The 16,919-nt window shown below is 42.4% G+C and overlaps 1 protein-coding gene across 1 annotated transcript in view; it reads left to right on the top strand.

Annotated features, from left to right (window-relative positions):
- The first annotated feature begins 2,431 nt into the window (after positions 1-2,431).
- The window catches only part of LOC111974414 (zinc finger protein 536), a 68,434-nt gene continuing 53,946 nt past the window's right edge, over positions 2,432-16,919 (top strand). The window contains exons 1-2 of the mRNA XM_024002128.2: positions 2,432-2,485; positions 9,468-9,557. Coding sequence (XP_023857896.2) covers positions 2,432-2,485; positions 9,468-9,557 — 144 coding nt within the window. The remainder of the gene's footprint in view (positions 2,486-9,467; positions 9,558-16,919) is intronic.

Here is a 16,919-nt window from a genome sequence, read left to right as displayed (position 1 = left end):
TTTCTCTCCCTTTATTAGTCTTTMGTTTAACCTGTTGTTACCCATAATGTGTTGTAGAAAAGTTMTATTTCTTGTGAGCTAGACACTCCAAACCCCCCCCCCCCACACCGTTCTAAGAAATGGCTTAAGTAAACGAGGGTCATCGCGGTGTGGGCCAACGGCCCACGCTTTCTGACCCATGGTATTTACTTCTAGGTCAATGTCATAATTTGCCTTATTGTCTCCACAGACATATTTTGCTATCATTCCCAAGGTTTCTGTGGACTTACAGACTTGTAMATAATGTAGTCTCTCAATATTTGCGGTGGGCTTTCTCCGTAAATGAGAACACAGAACTCTCCTACTAGGCTAAGTTCAGTTCTGTCTGGAGTTGCTTGCAAATCTTTTATCTATGAGATTGTCTCCAAGACGCACAAGGCTGGCAAGCAAGACTAAGTAACGTCTATCTGGTGTATTCAGTAGCTGGGAGTGACCTCTCAGACAGTGTTGAGAGTCGTTTGAATCACTCAGAAATGATCATCTTCAGTACTCCACACTTAAAGAACAAGATGGAAAATGAACCTTCTTTTTTTACATGCATAAAAGCATACTAGAGCCTACAGAATCAGCCTGATGTCTTTTCACTCTCATAATGCGATATGGGGAAGACTTCCTGCATGTCATAAGGTATTGGAAGGTAAAATTGAATTAAACTAAAGGGCTTTGAAGAATGGGACTGGGAAGTACTCACTTTCCCTCTATTTGACAATGAGGATTTCTGTAAATTGACACTGAAATGGTTCGTCTCGCACCCTCTCAAATGACCTCTCAAACGGATAACATGCATATTAACTGGCTCATCGCAAATTGTGTTGAAATGGGACAGAATGCAGTAAATGAGATATCCATCGTCTCCATGATGAGCACTTCCCCTCATCAGTGTTGCTTTATTTCCCCACTACCGTTGATGGGTTATGACGTAGGCCAATTAGCTGACCTTGTTGCACTGTCCTCTCGGACTAGCCTACGTTGTGTTGTTGGTCAAAACTATGGGTTTAATGTGGGTTTGCCAGCATTTTCTGTACTTAGGCACATTGTTTGAACCACATTCCTGTGAAATTATGTTGTAAGTAGGTACGTTTTCTAGAAGTATTAAAAAATATATAATATTTATTTAACAAGGCAAGTCAGTAAAGAAGAAATTCTTATTTATAAAGACGGCCTACCCCGGCCTAACCCGGACGACGCTGGGCCAATTGTGCTCGGCCCTATGGGGACTCCCAATCACGGTCGGTTGTGATACAGCCTGGAATCYAACCAGGGTCTGTAGTGACGCCTCTAGCACTGAGATGCAGTGCCTTAGACCGCAGCTCCACTCAGTACTTAGTTAACATCCTTCCTTGGGTTTAGTGTAAGGGGGATACTTTCTCTTCCTCGAGTGGCAACTGTCTGGGATTATTTTTGTGCATCTGAAAAAAGAGATGCCTTGAATATACATATTATTAATAATTAACTCCATACTTTATTTCCCTTTGAAAGTTATTATGCAGAATTAATATTTCATATGGGTACAAGCCTTACATGACAACTGTACTAAGACAAAGGATAGTAATGGCACAAAGTTTGACAAGTCTGTGTAGGCTTGCTCTAAAATCATTGGCCTTCATCATAAATTTTGCATTCAAGAGACGTCAATGGCGAATCTCTATTTTTGTTCATTTTCTATTTATGTATTCTGTTTTTGTTTTCTGACTTTCATGCAAACATATAAATGTCCTTACATTCTGAAATCTAGCCTTTCCAGTGCTCGACTGCTCGTTCCTACATTTGGAGTGGATAGCAGTTTGTGGCCTATTTAGATCTGAGACCCATCTCTTTTATTTCTGTTTTGACTGTGTCTAAACTGAGTCCACCTGCAGGGGGAAGTAACAGGCCAGATAACTCAGTCCTCTTGTCAGTCAAGGTTGCAGGATCCCTGTCTGGTGTGCGTTTGTCCAATGACATCACTGTCCCCCTCACACTCTGTTTCTCTTTGGTCTGTGTCTCTTTCTCCCACTTTCTCTTGTCTCCCAATATGCCGCAGAGAGATACAATTATCCACTTCATTTGAGTCGTCGTGGTAATGGTTCGCCCACCCCTCTCGGGGAAATAGGTAGCAGTAATTGTAAATTGTGTAATGAATGTGGAATCGCGACCGTGCCGGGCGACGCCATTATAACCGACCCGCTCATGACCCCCGCCCCAACAACAAGTGAGACCCCCGGCCTTTAGTGTTCATGAGCCACAGCGGAAATATTTAGGCTCCGAGGCAATTAATCCTAAGTGATGTGTTTTTTACCTCTTTCATTTCTTTCCCTCCATTTACTTCTCTTTATTTCCTCGATTCTCTCCTTCTCTGACACCTTTTAGGGTGTCATTATGATGGTATATAACACTGTTATACTGTTTGAGGATGTTCTTCTTCCTCTTCCTCCTGGCCCTGCAGCAGCTGTTCTTTGCTCAGAGGGTAGGAGTGAAAGACTAGATATCCTGCTCCTCCAGCGGTGACACCTTCTGCACCTGCCTGTGCGGAGACAGGTGAGTGAGCTCAGTGACGCGCCCCAATTATCAGAAGTGACATTGTGTCAGTGAATTATCTTGGTTAAGAAGTCTGGAGTGCTGGGGAGCAGCGGGAGGCCACAGAACCTGAGGCACTATTAATCTGAGAGTGTTGGCGGTGAAACCCCTTCTCCTTGTGTGTGTGATGAGCCGCTTATCATGGATTCCTGCTGTTTCCGAGTGGGGAAGCGGTGGGTTTGCTTTAAAATGCTTTGTATTAATTAACCCCCCCCCACCCCCACTAGCTCCCTGTTGTACACAGTGTCACTTTACTTTGTTGTTCTTGAATCATGGATCCTTAGTCCTGTAATGTTCCAGTTCAGCAGTTTTAGTTCTTACAGACGTTTGACTTTATTATGGCTGCCCCATGGGCACTCCTTATGGCTTTGTACATCCACAATGTTACAAGGGCCAAAAGCCTGGTGATTTTAAGGTGTCAATTTCCCTCTTACTCCATGAAGGTAGATGGTGTTAGATCCAGGGGTTTGGCCACAGACAGGAGAGGAGAACAGGAGGTCAGAGGAGCAGGAGGCACTCATAGAGGGAGACTGTTAGTGAGGGCCCACACCTCTATTTCATATATAGCACATCATAAGTCCTTCACTTAACTAAGTTAAGAATCCGGCCTTCAAAGATGGGGTCAGTGAGAGAGACCTTGACTGTGTCATTAACAGAGACGTAGGGGGCAGATCACTGAGGCAGTCTGAGATGGAGAGGGTATAGGAGACTAGAAGGTAGGCGTCTGCTGTCCAGCTGAGCCTTGTCTACTCCCCTTCAGCCCCCAGCACACCCCCTCATTGTCATACAGTAACTCCCAAGAGGCATTGCGTCTTCAGTGTCTCTCTGCTGAAGGGGAGAAGCAGAAAGCCTGTCTATCACACTCACTGTCATACTCTCACACTTTCCCACGGGGCTACATTACTGATAATGTCTCATATGGTGGAGAGGACTTGTCAGTGTCCCTCCTTTCAGAACGATTCCTGTTTTGTCCAGCAGGGGGTGGTGTTGCAACTGGTTTACCAAGCACCTGTGGGATAGAGAGTTGAAATGCCAATACAGTCTAGAGAAGGGGGAAAGAAGGCACACACAAAAAAACACATCAGATATTTGGTATTAACGGAGTGAAGAAAGATTATTGTTGTTCAAAGTTGTGATGTCAAGTTCATTAGTGAGTCAAACAATGAGATTTAATTGTGTTGCCATTGTAACTGAATGGCAGGTAGCCTAGTGGTTAGAGCATTGGGCCATTAACCGAAAGGTTGCTGGATCGAATCCCRGAGCTGACAAGGTAAAAATCTGCAGTTCTGCCCCTGAACAAGGCATTTAACCCACTGTTCCCCGGTAGACTGTCATTGTAAATAAAAAATTGTTCTTAACTGACTTGCCTAGTTAAATAAAGGTAAAAAACATTTAAGACATGATTAGACGTTCATCTCAATTCCCTGGACATACTGTACGTGTTTGATCAGGGGGTAAGGCATCATCTACATGAATAATTGTGGTTTCAAAACACTGCCATTCCTTTCAGTCGATTGTTGTGTAATGAATATGTATTTTAGCATGTGTGTATTAAATTACCCATCCTTAAAAATATTATATAGGCTAATCCAGATTTGTTCAACCAAAAGACCCACCCCCCATTGATCTGAGTAAAAAATATGCCCTTAAAAATGCTATTCCACCGGATTTAAACTCAGTCAGGCACATTATCAGGCTGGGCTCAGTGAAGCAAAAACATTCCATAACCTCAACCTTCTCCCTGACCCCTCCCTGCTTTTAACAACTGCCGACATAGTTTTGCACTGTTATGTGATCATGCTTGGATGAAATCTGTCAAACAGCTCCCTGAGTTATTAGGCTGTCTGCYTCTGACCTTTCCGCAATCAAAGATATATGACTTAAGGGCTCAGATTTGCCATGGCAACGGGTCCAATTTGCCGCCGTGAGAAAAGGTCTAATTGTTGCAGAAATTTAATGATCTAGCGCGACATCAGGGGCTGTGAGATTTTATGAACTGTTTACGCTATAATTTTCTTTTGTTAATGCATTCCYGRTTAACCCTTTCCCTGCTGGATGCCTGAAGGGAGGAGAGGGGGCTCTCTGCTGCTGCTGCTGTCTGTGRGAGCAATCTGCCTCAACCTGTTTGCATGTCTGGCGCCTTTAAAAAAAGGGCACTTCTGTCTTTAAGAAAAACCAGCAACATTATCGCCTCAYCGATGTAGACATCAGTAATATATTCTACAAGGTCAAAGACAACTGAGATTAAAATGTCTAATCAGTTAATTTGTTTTATTGAGAAGGACTGGTGTGTGATTGGACAGAGCGAGAGAGAGAGAGGGGYATAGAGATGGAGGGGGCGTTGGAGCTGCTTAGATTTGCACATTGGTATTTTGACTGTGCGTGATGCTGGAAAATATGGCTGTGGCATTCTGTTATAGAATGTTGATGAACCTCAGACACCCTMTTTTTTTTRRCTCTCCTCCCTCCCTTGCCCTTCATRTCTCTTCCGCTCACCATTCATTTTCAATCTATGGCACATTCATACAAGACTGATTTTATTATTTGCCTAAATAGACTTATATTTTATATCTCATTAAATATTCAAAATAAATTCAGCATATTTGAGATGTTCATACATATTCAGWTTTGGTAACAAGGATCAGAATATTTTGATTGAGCCCATACAGCGAAGACATTTTGAATTTTCTTTTTGTGTGAAGATAATTCCATTCAGAGGAATGAGTTGAATCACAATTGATCTCATTGTTTTCTTTTTTCTCTCACAATCAAATGTGAAAGAACATATTTTGCATGGCCAGGCTGTTATAGGTTTATACAGTATGTACATATTTGATAACTGTTTGATTCACTTGAAAATGTAATCACTCTCAAGTTTTTGTTTATGCACACATCACGTCCTCATATACATCAATCAGAATTTTCCAAATATAGTCAGACGGTCCTAAAACGTATTATGTTCTCTCCTGTTCCATATCTGTCTTTGAACAAAAGAGAAGGGTTTTTGTCCCTTTTCCTGCCTGAGAATATTCAATCATGTGTGTGTGTGTTGGGTAAATGAGTCTCTCTAAATGTGACCCCCATTAGGRCCAGGGAAAGTAGAGCCGTCCAGCTCTGTTTGTTTTGCGTTAAGTTGCTGGAGTAGTGGCCAGGCCTTGATTTATTAGCGCCGTGTGCCAAATGACCATGATGAAGTGCATTTCCATTTTAAAAGACTTTACAGCTCTATCTGGAAAAGGTAAGAAGCAGAAAACAACTCAGCCAGAGGAGGGGAGGGGGCGCAACCAAAGCTAGAGCAGAGGAGACCCAGACTGACATAGATGAGTTGTGAAATAGGCCAGGTGGAGAGAAGAGGGAGAGAAGAGAGAGAGAAGAGAGAGAGAGAGACTGTGTTTGTAGAAGGGACATTGATGTTTAATATTTAATCCTGGGTGCAGTTCTTAACATACAGTATGTAAGATGGCAGATTTAAGGGGGGGAAACATTTGGAGCACTCAAGGCCAAACTTTGCAATCACGCGAGGGTTTTATGAGGAAAATGTTTTTTTGCTAGTGTACACGAGCAATACAACCTCCCTTTGACGTGGTCATGTTGCCATATTTCTCAGCCAACGAGTTCAGACATTATGTTACACAAGTGATTTGGTAACAAAGTGAAACATTTTGGGTGACCCAAGGTTACTATAAGGTTTGACATTGAAAGTAGACCCACCAAAATGCACCTGCGTGCATCTGTAGTGTGTGCAACAAACAGGCTTACATCCAGAAAAGCGATGAAGTGATTGTTGAATGAAAATACACCCGTCTTTCGGGACAAATATGTGGCACTAATTACTTGTCTAACCTAAATCTCCCTGRGCCAGATGTTGCTAAAATATAGTGAGACGGAGACAAATTGCACAATGTTGTTTTAGTCCTCACAGAAATATAGACGTTTAAATCATAGTTTCCTTGACCCTGTTAAGGAGTTGTTCAATGTGAATGTGAAGTGCGCCGGCAGAAACTAATTGTAAAGAGATGGTAGGTATCGCGTAATCTTGCCCTCTAAAGCATGTCCCTAAGAAGGATTACGTTTGGATCTTTTCCTCTTTTAATTCAGATTTCTATTTCAGTTACAGTATGTTGACTTCACCCCCACCCCCCTCTTTATCCTTCTGCTCCCTCCTCTCTACTGGTCTTGGCTCGCAGATGTAAAAAAAAAAAAAAAAAYAACGTACTTGATGACTTGTACAAAGTGGTGAAGAATTTCGAAGTCAGAGTCGGATTCGCAGAAGACCTTGAAAAACTTTCAGGTGTAAGTTACAGTAACTCAATAATAACCCTTTCATAAGAAGCCCCAGCCCCACCTCCGTCTGACTGCCTGCTATAGCAGCCGATAGAGCAATCAACTCTATTCCTTTCTCTCCTTCTCCGTCTCTCTATTGCCTGACTGTCCATATTTGAATTATAAGTGAAGGGGAAATTATGCGCGGGCACCACAAGCACCTTGCCTCTCCCTTTCGTTAAAAGACAGGATAATGAGACGGAATATCTATTTGCACAGCGTAATGTGTGTGTTCCAGCCAGCGCTAAGAGACTTCAACGTCTTCTAGTAGACATTCTCCTCCAGCAGGATAAAGTCTGAACAGGAGAGGAGGGGAAAGACTGGATTTGCATTACAGTGCTCAAAGGTAGATGGGAGAGCTGTGCAGGTATATCAGCCTTAATGTACTGTATCTATCTTCAGCCTGTTATATCAGTCTTTTACAAACACATTCGTAGCCTTCCCTCAGTGCTGTCTAGTTATTTCTCAGATAAAGGTAGACATCAGGGAGTGTTGGTATACGGATAATAGGTGCACTGTGATTGGTCCGTCGGCCTGCCAGTCTTAATCAGGGCTAACTGGAATGGAACAGAGGTAAATATGTCCATTAGTGGCCGCAGAGGGAGGGATTAACCAGCGAACGGCCTCTTAAATGCAAATTGTTCTATTCGGAATGCCGTACACAGTGTCCTGTGTGATATCAGTCATGAGCGTTCATTCTAATTATTTGGTGCAAATGTACTAATTAGCTAGCAGGTGCCGCCCTTATCATCCTCCCCAACATCTTTTGTATTCAAAATAGGTTCCGCAGCATGGGAATTTTTCAGGCCATCAGCAAATATTTACCAGTTCCATCTCATTACTTTTTGAGCACCGGTTTGTGTTTAAAAACTGGCCGTGAATATCTTATGGCCCTGCACATGTGCTCTAAACTTTGCCTTGACCTTTTCCCACTGGCCGGGTCTACTAGCATGGTGCTGTGTGTTCATTTGTAGATACACACTGTGTCCTCACGCATGTCTGACTGCTCGGCTCTGGAGTTAACACTTAAGCAAACTGAGGATTAGGCATAGAGAAACCCACCCACCTCTCCCCGATAACTAGTCAGTTAATGTCCRCATCACTGGGCCTGGGTTTGATCTATCCATTAACAGACATCCCATATATTTCAGCTTTAGTACGATCAGGGGAAATGCTGACCGTTTTCATTTCTTTGGCTTAGTGATTAGCAAGTTGGGACTTGTCAATACAATAGTAATGAATGATTCAGATAAACATGAATTGGGGCCATCATCTTTTTTTCCGTGTGATAGTATGATATTGCTGGTCTGCATTTTTGCTTGAAAAGAAAGGGATTAATCAATAATTAATTTGAAGCCAGCACATTGATAGAAGCGATGCGATGTAAACATTCCCTATAAATCTGTGCTTTATTACCAGTGCAATTGAAAGATGCGTTACAGAGGCTCATGTGTCACGTTAAGTATGTTGTGAACATTCTGTATGGTTGGAAAAAGCCCATGRCATTTCAAAATCTCAATGTGTCTTGTTTTGCTGCTGTCTTTGTYCTTATTAATTGCATTTGGAACTTGGAAGTTCATCTCTTCAATTGACAAATCTCAKGAAGGGTGGTCTGCACACTTAACTTTTGAAGAGTCTTTGTTGCAGAGACYGTGAGCTTCTCTGGCGTTGTTCCTCAGTAGAGCACCATCATCATGACTGGTGGATATGCTGATGGATTGATCTACAGCAGGGGCTTGGCCATTTCCCTTGAGYTGATCCTGAATCTAGCAGTTTACCAGTCAGCAGTAAAACGTTACTATACACAGAGAGTAGGTCAACTTTACTAGGATGATCTTTGTTGAAATCATTACATTTCGTCCTATTTGGCCCTGTATCACAATGGCTTCTGTTCAATGGCTACTCATTCATCCTCAAGTCAGACTAGAAGGACTGATTACATTTCAGCGGACATTAATAGGAAACTCTAATTCACTTTTGACATTTTACCCAATATCTAGATAAAGCAGATCGACAGGGCTGTCTGCGTCAATGCTTCACCAGCAGTGTCTGAAGCCTATGTGATAAAACAAAAAGTTTTAACCCAAAATATCCAGCTTCATCATCTCCTCCGACGTATTGAGGCATATGTGTTGTGTTTAAAGACAATGCTGTGAATTTAAAGACAATGCTGTGTACGTGCCAGAGCTTTGATGATGAAGCCAAGTCCTCTCTCCCAGGCAGTATTTACCCGAAGCTCTTCCTACAGCATTGTTGAAGCCTACTGCCGTACATTTTTATAGCCACATTGTTGCGCTGAATGACTTTTTATGTTCATTTACTTTCGGCTATGTGGTGTTTGCTCTGTGCTTTCACCTGGAAATGTCTAGGTTATTATTTTTAGCCATTCAGCGTGCAGACATGACTGTAAAGACACAACATCCTCTTCCTCCGACGAAGAGAAAGATCATGGTGACCGCATGGATGTCTAGCTGCATGGCCCCCTGTCCACCCAGGGTCTGCCAGGACGTGTGTGTTTGTGTGTTTTGAGGTGTTGTCTGAAGTCTCAGTGTGACCATGATAGAGACCCAGAGGAGGCGGAGGAGAAAGGCAGTTGTGCTCCAGCCATCTGCTTGCCTCACACAGTGAAGCAGAAGAAGGTGAGGTCTGTCCACATCCCCTCTGGCCCCACATCAGAAAGCCTCCGTTGGCCCTGCRGCGTCCAGCCCGACCCGAGCTGCTCRGTTTGATTTAATGAGTKGAGCTGGGGTGCCATGGCCAGAGACGGCAGAGAGTCKCTCACACGCCCAGCCTATTCAGCYCTGCCATCACACCCATCCAAACCCAGCCAACCTTACAAGGATGTGTGGAAAGTCACATGACCCCGGAAAAGTCGCAGCTGAAAATTGAAAATGGAAAAGAGTATACCCTTGTGGTTTTCTCACCTTTTTGGATTTTCACATATTTGTAGAATTTGTAACTGTTTATAGGGGGGATGCAAATAGCGGGGAGTGTGAAAGCCTGCCTCGTCTCTCGCCCAGCCAGCAAGTATGGCAGTGTTTTAATGATGCATCTGCTCATGTCAAATGATTCTGGACACATGGCAAACTCTGGGCTGCCGGGCTCTTTGATGTCATTGAACACACACAAACACATGCACACAGACACACACTCATATGCAGCTATGTACCYGGCACMGGTTCACTTGGGCCCCCTCTGYTGCTGTGYTGGCTGGTTTTAATGTCCCTGCCTAATGATCTGGCACGCCTCGAAAGGTAAATGATAATTTGCTTTAAGTGGAGCCTTTAGGCGGAAAAGCCTTGTAGGGCTTAACTCTTTTTCAAAATGACAGTGTTTACGACAAGRAACCGACAGATTTTTKTTTCAAATGGGATTTTTTTGGTGTGAAAATGCGTCACATCGCAACACCACACTGCTGACTGTCATTTGAACAGACCGATGGTCTGTATGACGATTCTGTGAGATCCTCCATGAAGGCAGCTAGGCTGTGATTGAACAGGCTTCAGTTGGAGCCTAACTGGTGGACACAGCAGTAAGAATTACAGAGAAGAAAGGACTAATTCTGAGAATGATGGAGAGGATACTGTGAAAGCACATTCTGCAGAGACTGCAAGGACATGCAGCCTAGTGTAGTCTTTGTAGAGGGAATCTGGGCGATTTCAAATGAGTTCTCATCACTGAAAAGGACTCATTATCACTTTTGTATACTCTCTCCATTTCATACTTCATCAGGCCTTTGTAAGCATAAAAAGTGCTAAAACAGTTTTTGCCCAATTCTTTCTACTTGCAAATCATTTGAAATTCAGCACACGTGATGATGAGTGAAGGACTTCATAACYGATGTATTATAAACACTTTAATGACTGTATTCTTTCTCTGGCATTAGGCCCATAATCAATATGCAATGCCCAAATCCCCCTGCCCCTACCTGTCCATTCCCTATCCCCTTTTCATTACATCAGCTCCTCTCCTCTTTAGTCAAGAAGTGTTTAATTAATACACTTTTTCTCCAAACTGTGCCAGATGCTAATGCAAGTGTATATTTGAACTTGAGTCTCCAAAGAGCTGTACTTGTGCTCTCAAAGTCGCTACCTCACTTTCTAAGTTGAACAGGTGTCYAATGAGTGAGGAGTTTGTCTGTCACCAGTCAAAACCCTGGACTGTGCCAAACCTCCTGTCCGAGAGCTGTGATATCATGAGATCTCAACATCCGTTGTTGGGTTGAGCTGACAGGGGAAGATGTCAGCCGTGGCAGTACTAGCAATAATAGCAGCAGTACCCACAATACCAGAGCAGTACCAGCAGAACAAGTAGTACCAGAGGAGTACAAAGCAGTACTAGCAGTACCAGTCAGTAGTACCAGAGCAGTACTAGCAGTAAAAGCAGTAAAAGCAGTACCATTAATAAAAGCAGTACTAGTAGTAAAGGCAATACCAGTAGTAAAAGCAGTACCAGTCAGTAAGTACCAGAGGCAGTACCAGCAGTATTAGCAGTTTTAAAGCAGTATAGTATAGTAAAATCAGTACAAGAGAAAATAAGTACCAGTAGTAAAAGCAGTACAGTAGTAAAGCAGTACCGTAGTACCATTAATAAAAGCAGTATCATTAATAAAAGCAGTACATAATAAAAGCAGTACCAGTAGTAAAAGCAGTATCATTAATAAAAGATACCAGTAGTAAAAGCAGTATCATTAATAAAAGCAGTATCATTAATAAAGCATGCTAGCAGTAAAATCAGTATCAGTAGTAAAAGCAGTACCAGTCAGTAGTACCAGAGCAGTACCAGTGCAAGTACTATCAGTACGCAGCAGTATAGTAGAAAAGCAGTGCTAGCAGTAAAATAGTACCAGCAGTAAAATCACTACCAGTCAATAGTACAGTGCAGTAACTATCAGTACCAGCAGTACCAGCAGAAACAGTACAGCAGTAAAGCGTTAAAGCAGTACTAGTAGTAAAAGCAGTTAAAGCAGTACCAGCAGTAAAATAAGTACCAATAGGAAAAGCAGTCCATTAATAAAGCAGTACTAGTAGTAAAGACAGCATCGTAGCAGCAGTTAAGAGCAGTACCAGCCAGTAAAAGCAGTTAAAGCAGTACCAGCAGTGAAATAAGTACCAATAGGAAGACAGTACCATAATAAAAGAGTACCATACATAATAAAAGCAGAGTACATAAGTAAAAGCATACCAGCAGTAAAAGCAGTGCTCTGCATTAAAGTCAGTACCAGTTAGTAAAAAGCAGTTCCAGTCTATAAAACAGTACCAGTCAGTAGTACCAGAGCAGTACCAGTGCAAGTACATCAGTACCAGCAGTATTAGAGTAAAAGCATACAGCAGTTAAAGCATACCAGTTTTAAAAGCAAGTACCAGTAGTAAAGCGGTACCAGCAGTAAAAGCAGTACCATTAATAAAAGCAGTACCAGTAGTAAAAGCAGTATCAGCAGTAAATCAGTACCAGCATAAAATAAGTCAGAAGTAAAAGCAGTACCAGTAGTAAAAGCAGTACCAGCAGTAAAAGCATACCAGTACCATTAATAAAAGCAGTACTAGTAGTAAAACTCAGTACATTAATAAAAAGCAGTACTAGCAATAAAAGCAGTGTTAGCAGTAAAATCAGTACCAGTAGTAAAATCAGTATCAGTAGTAAAAGCAGTGCAGTAGTAAAAGCAGTACAGTAGTAAAAGCAGTACCAGCAGTAAAATCAGTATCAGTAGTAAAAGCAGTGACCAGAGCAGTAATATCAGTACCAGCATAAGCAGTACCAGTAGTAAAGTCAGTACAGTAATAAAAGCAGTACTAGCAGTAAAAACAGTACCAGTAGTAAAAGCAGTACCGCAAGTATAAAGAGCAGTACCAGTAGTAAAAGCAGTACCAGTAATAAAGCAGTCCAGTAGTAAAAACAGTACCAGTAGTAAAAGCAGTACCAGTAGTAAAAGCAGTACCAGTCAGTAGTACCAGCAGGACTATCAGTACATGCATGTCCAAGCAGTACTGAGATTTAAAAGCAGTAGTACCAGCAAAAGCAGTACCAGCAGTAAAAGCTGTAACAGTAGTACAAGCAGTAAAAGTAGTAAAAGCAGACCAGTCAGTAGTACCAGAGCAGTAATATCAGTACCAGCAGTAAAAGCAGTACCAGTAGTAAAGCAGTTACCAGTAATAAAAGCAGTACTAGCAGTAAAAAGCAGTACGCAGTAGTAAAAGCAGTACCAGTATATAAACAAGTACCAGCAGTAAAAATCAGTACCAGTAGTAAACACAGTACAGTAAAAAGCAGTACCAGCTGTACAAATCAGTACAAGTAAAGCATACCGATAAGAGACAGCTAGCAGTAAAACAGTACCAGCAGTAAAGCAGTACTATAATAAAGAAGTACTAGCATAAAAGCAAGACCAGTAGTAAAAGCAGTACCAGTATAAAGCAAGTACTAGCAGTAAAAGCAGTACCAGTAGTAAAAGCAGTACCAGTAATAAAAGCAGTACTAGCAGTAAAAACAGTACAGTAGTAAAAGCGTACCAGTAATAAAAGCAGTACCAGCAGTAAAATCAGTACAAGTACGTAAAAGCAGTACCAGTAATAAAACAGTACTAGCAGTAAAAACAGTACCAGTAGTAAAAGCAGTACAGTAATAAAAGCAGTACTAAGCAGTAAAAAACAGTACCAGCAGTTAAAAGCAGTACCAGTAGTAAAACAGTACACAGTAGACCAGCGACTATCAGTGACCATGCAGTAAAATGCAGTACAGTATGTTAAAAGCAGTACCAGCAGTAAAAGCACTATACCAGTAGTACAAGCAGTAAAAGTAGTAAAAGCAGTAGCAGTAAAAGCAGTACCACAGTAACCAGTAGTAACCGCATACCATTAGTAAAAGCAGCGCCATAGTAAAAGCAGTACTCAGTAGTAAAAGTAGTAAAAGCAGTAACAATACTACTAGCAGTACAAGCAGTACCAGCAGTACCAGTAGTAACCGCAGTGCCATTAGTAAAAGCGCAGTACCAGTAGTACACAGCAAAAGCTTACCAGCAGTAAAAGCAGACAGTAGTACAGGCAGTAAAGTAGTAAAAGCAGTACAATAGCTACTAGCAGTAAAAGCAGTACAAGTAGTAACCGCAGTACCATTAGTAAAAGCAGTTCCAGCAGTAAAAGCAGTACCAGTAGTTAATGCAGTACCGCTAGTAAAACAGTACCACAGTAAAAGCAGTCAATTCAGTAAAAGCAGTATCAGTTGTAACAAGCAGTAAAAAGCAGTACCATCAGTACCATTGGTAAAAGCAGAAAAAGCAGTAAAATACAGTACCAGCAGTAAAATATATCAGTAGTACAAGCAGTATCAGTAGTACAAGCAGTAAAACACAGTCACCATTAGTAAATGCAGTACCAGCAGTGAAACAGTACAGCAGTAAAGCAGTACCAGCAGTAAAAGCGAGCTATCAGTAGTACAAGCAGTATCAGTAGTACAAAGCAGTAACACATTACTTAGTAAAATGCAGTAGCCAGCAGTATCAGTAGTACAAGCAGTAAACGCAGTACCAGCGTAAAAGCAGTACCAGTAGTAAAGCAGTATGCAGTACCAGTAGTGAGTGAAGTAGCATCAGGAGTTCTCCTCCTACACACCACGTCACAGAGGAGTGAGATAAAACGAGTCAGAGTGTCGGACGACTGAGAGCGGATCCCCAGGCCCAGTAATTGGTGGGGTGGAGAGGAGTTAGGACTCCTTTTGTCCTGGTAAAAGAGATGAGAGCCGAGGTGCTGCCCTGGCCCTGTGGCGATGGCCTGTTTGCAGGCTGATCAGAGAGGTGGTGCTGCTGCGGTGCATGGCGTGGCGCCCTCTCCCCTCACCCTGTCCCCTCAGAGGGCAGACAGATGCTCTGATAACTGCCATCCCTCCCTTCTCTCTACTGGATTTTGGAGGCCAAACTCTTCCCCAGTTGTGAGACAGACACACTGAGCACATACACACTAACTTGCCTCAGTACCTATTCTATTCGACTTTGCCTCATACGGACATGGGCAAACAGAGGTAGATTATTGTATTTCTTTTCCCAGGATGGAGCACTATAAGGAGTCTTGACTAAATGATTTTATTATTTTCCCCATTGTCTTTATCTTTTTATTTCTCTTAAAGTTGGTGAAAAAATGCTTTTAACAATTGACCATCAATTGTTAAAAGCATTTTTTCACCAACTTTAAGAGAAATAAAAAGATAAAGACAATGGGGAAAATAATAAAATCATAATCATAAAGCGTAAAGTGATGGAGGAAATGCGATAGCTGGGGGGAAAGAGAATGGTGATATCTTGGCTGTTGATTCCTTCCTGCATGATAGGGAAAGGGAAGCCCTAGGGGTGAAGCCTCAGGAAATGTCTGGATTGCTCTTAAGAGGCCTCTCCCTCCTGCAGTAATCAAGTTGTAGAACACAGAACACTGCATTGTTTGCTGCACAAAGTACTCTTTACGTTCAGTTTACTTTAGTGGATTGGTTCTGTAGTAGAGGCAGAGATTGAGAGGCGATTGGATGAAGACCCACAGCCATTTTCTCATGGCCACGGTAGAAAGCAGCTCTTTCTCATTTAACCTTCAATTCTGTATATTTTTAGTACCAATTTCCTCCAGTAAAATACGATAGTCCATGAACAGGAAAACATTACATCAGCCTCAAAGCTTACTTCGCCCAATTGCAAGTCCATTTATTTATGTGCATTTGAAATGATTTGAAATGTACAAACAATGTTTGTCTTGGAATTAATGAGAAAACATTTAAGTCGTGGTTACATTGGCAAAAATGGTAATGTGTACACTCTTCACGGCCTCCACCCAAGCTAATTTATTTAAAGACATTGAGTAACTCAAATTACGTAGCACCCTTCTTTGATATGCTATTTTCCTTTCTTCGTCGGCCATCTTTGATTCCTCGGGTGATCCGCCTCTCTTGCACACAGCTGCTTTCTTGCTTGTTGTTTTTGGCACCGCATTCAAACTCGCCCGCCCGCTCTCAGCTTTCTGTGGTGTACTCAAAAGACATGGAACATCAAAAAGCTTTGAGGCGCTGGCGACATTAACATCGCTGAACTCTTTCTGAGAGGGGCTGCGAGCACGGACCCGTGGCTCTTTGTGTGTAAATGTGTGAGAGTAGCTGAGTGCCCTCTCTCTCCAATACAAAGACCCCAAGGTTACCAGGYAGTCACTGATCCCCTTCCAGGKGCTGCATTCCTCTCGGTTCCATCTCATTCCATGCCATGCCATTCCTCGCCTGCATGCCTGAAACAGGTGCTGTTTTTCTGACCTTGGCTGTTTGTGGAGATTATATATTTACCAGCTCCTCTGGATAAGCACTGTCTCTCTCTCTCTCTCTCTTCCACTACAAAGCACCATTATTCAGTCTCTCTCTGTTCCTCTCCTCTACTGGATTACACTGTGGATGGATGAGCCAGAGGCTGTGAACAGCTTTGACTAACACACACCCATAGTTTTTGGTGTGTGCGTGTGACTGTTTATACCATTGCAGGGTCAGTAGGTTTCAATCACTGGGCTTTGATGGGATGAACTTGCAGAGGGTTTGAATAGATTCAACTTCTGCGAAAGTTCATTGTGATATGAATATGTTCAGTCGACTATTGACAGAGACATTTGGTGTTAAGTATCATTGGCTAGGCAGAGTATGAGTATGATGGAATTTAAAATTCTAGTTTATCTATGTCAAGTAAAGGTAGTTACATATGTAACATTTCTAAGTTGTTACGAGATGGTATTAAGTGTGGCCGGTTAGCTAGTATTAGCTATAGATGTCTTACCTGTGAGAGTGGTGTGGTTAGCTTTGTGCTGTTGTGGTACAGCCCCTGTAGCGTGATAATAAGGCTGGCAAATGGGCGAGGAGGAGGGGGGCAGTTTGGGGGTTAGATGGGATAGTGTGTGGGGGGCTACACGGTTACCACGGAAATGGATGTGTTGGCCTCATCAGCAGGCTCCCAGCTGGTGAGGGCTCGGAAGCGCGTCTTGGCAAGCGTTTGG

Source organism: Salvelinus sp. IW2-2015, linkage group LG15 (genome assembly GCF_002910315.2).
Source record: "Salvelinus sp. IW2-2015 linkage group LG15, ASM291031v2, whole genome shotgun sequence".
Taxonomy (NCBI): Eukaryota; Metazoa; Chordata; class Actinopteri; order Salmoniformes; family Salmonidae; genus Salvelinus; species Salvelinus sp. IW2-2015.
The sequence above is the reverse complement of the archived record's forward strand: the minus strand, read 5'-3'. Positions and strand labels throughout refer to the sequence as shown.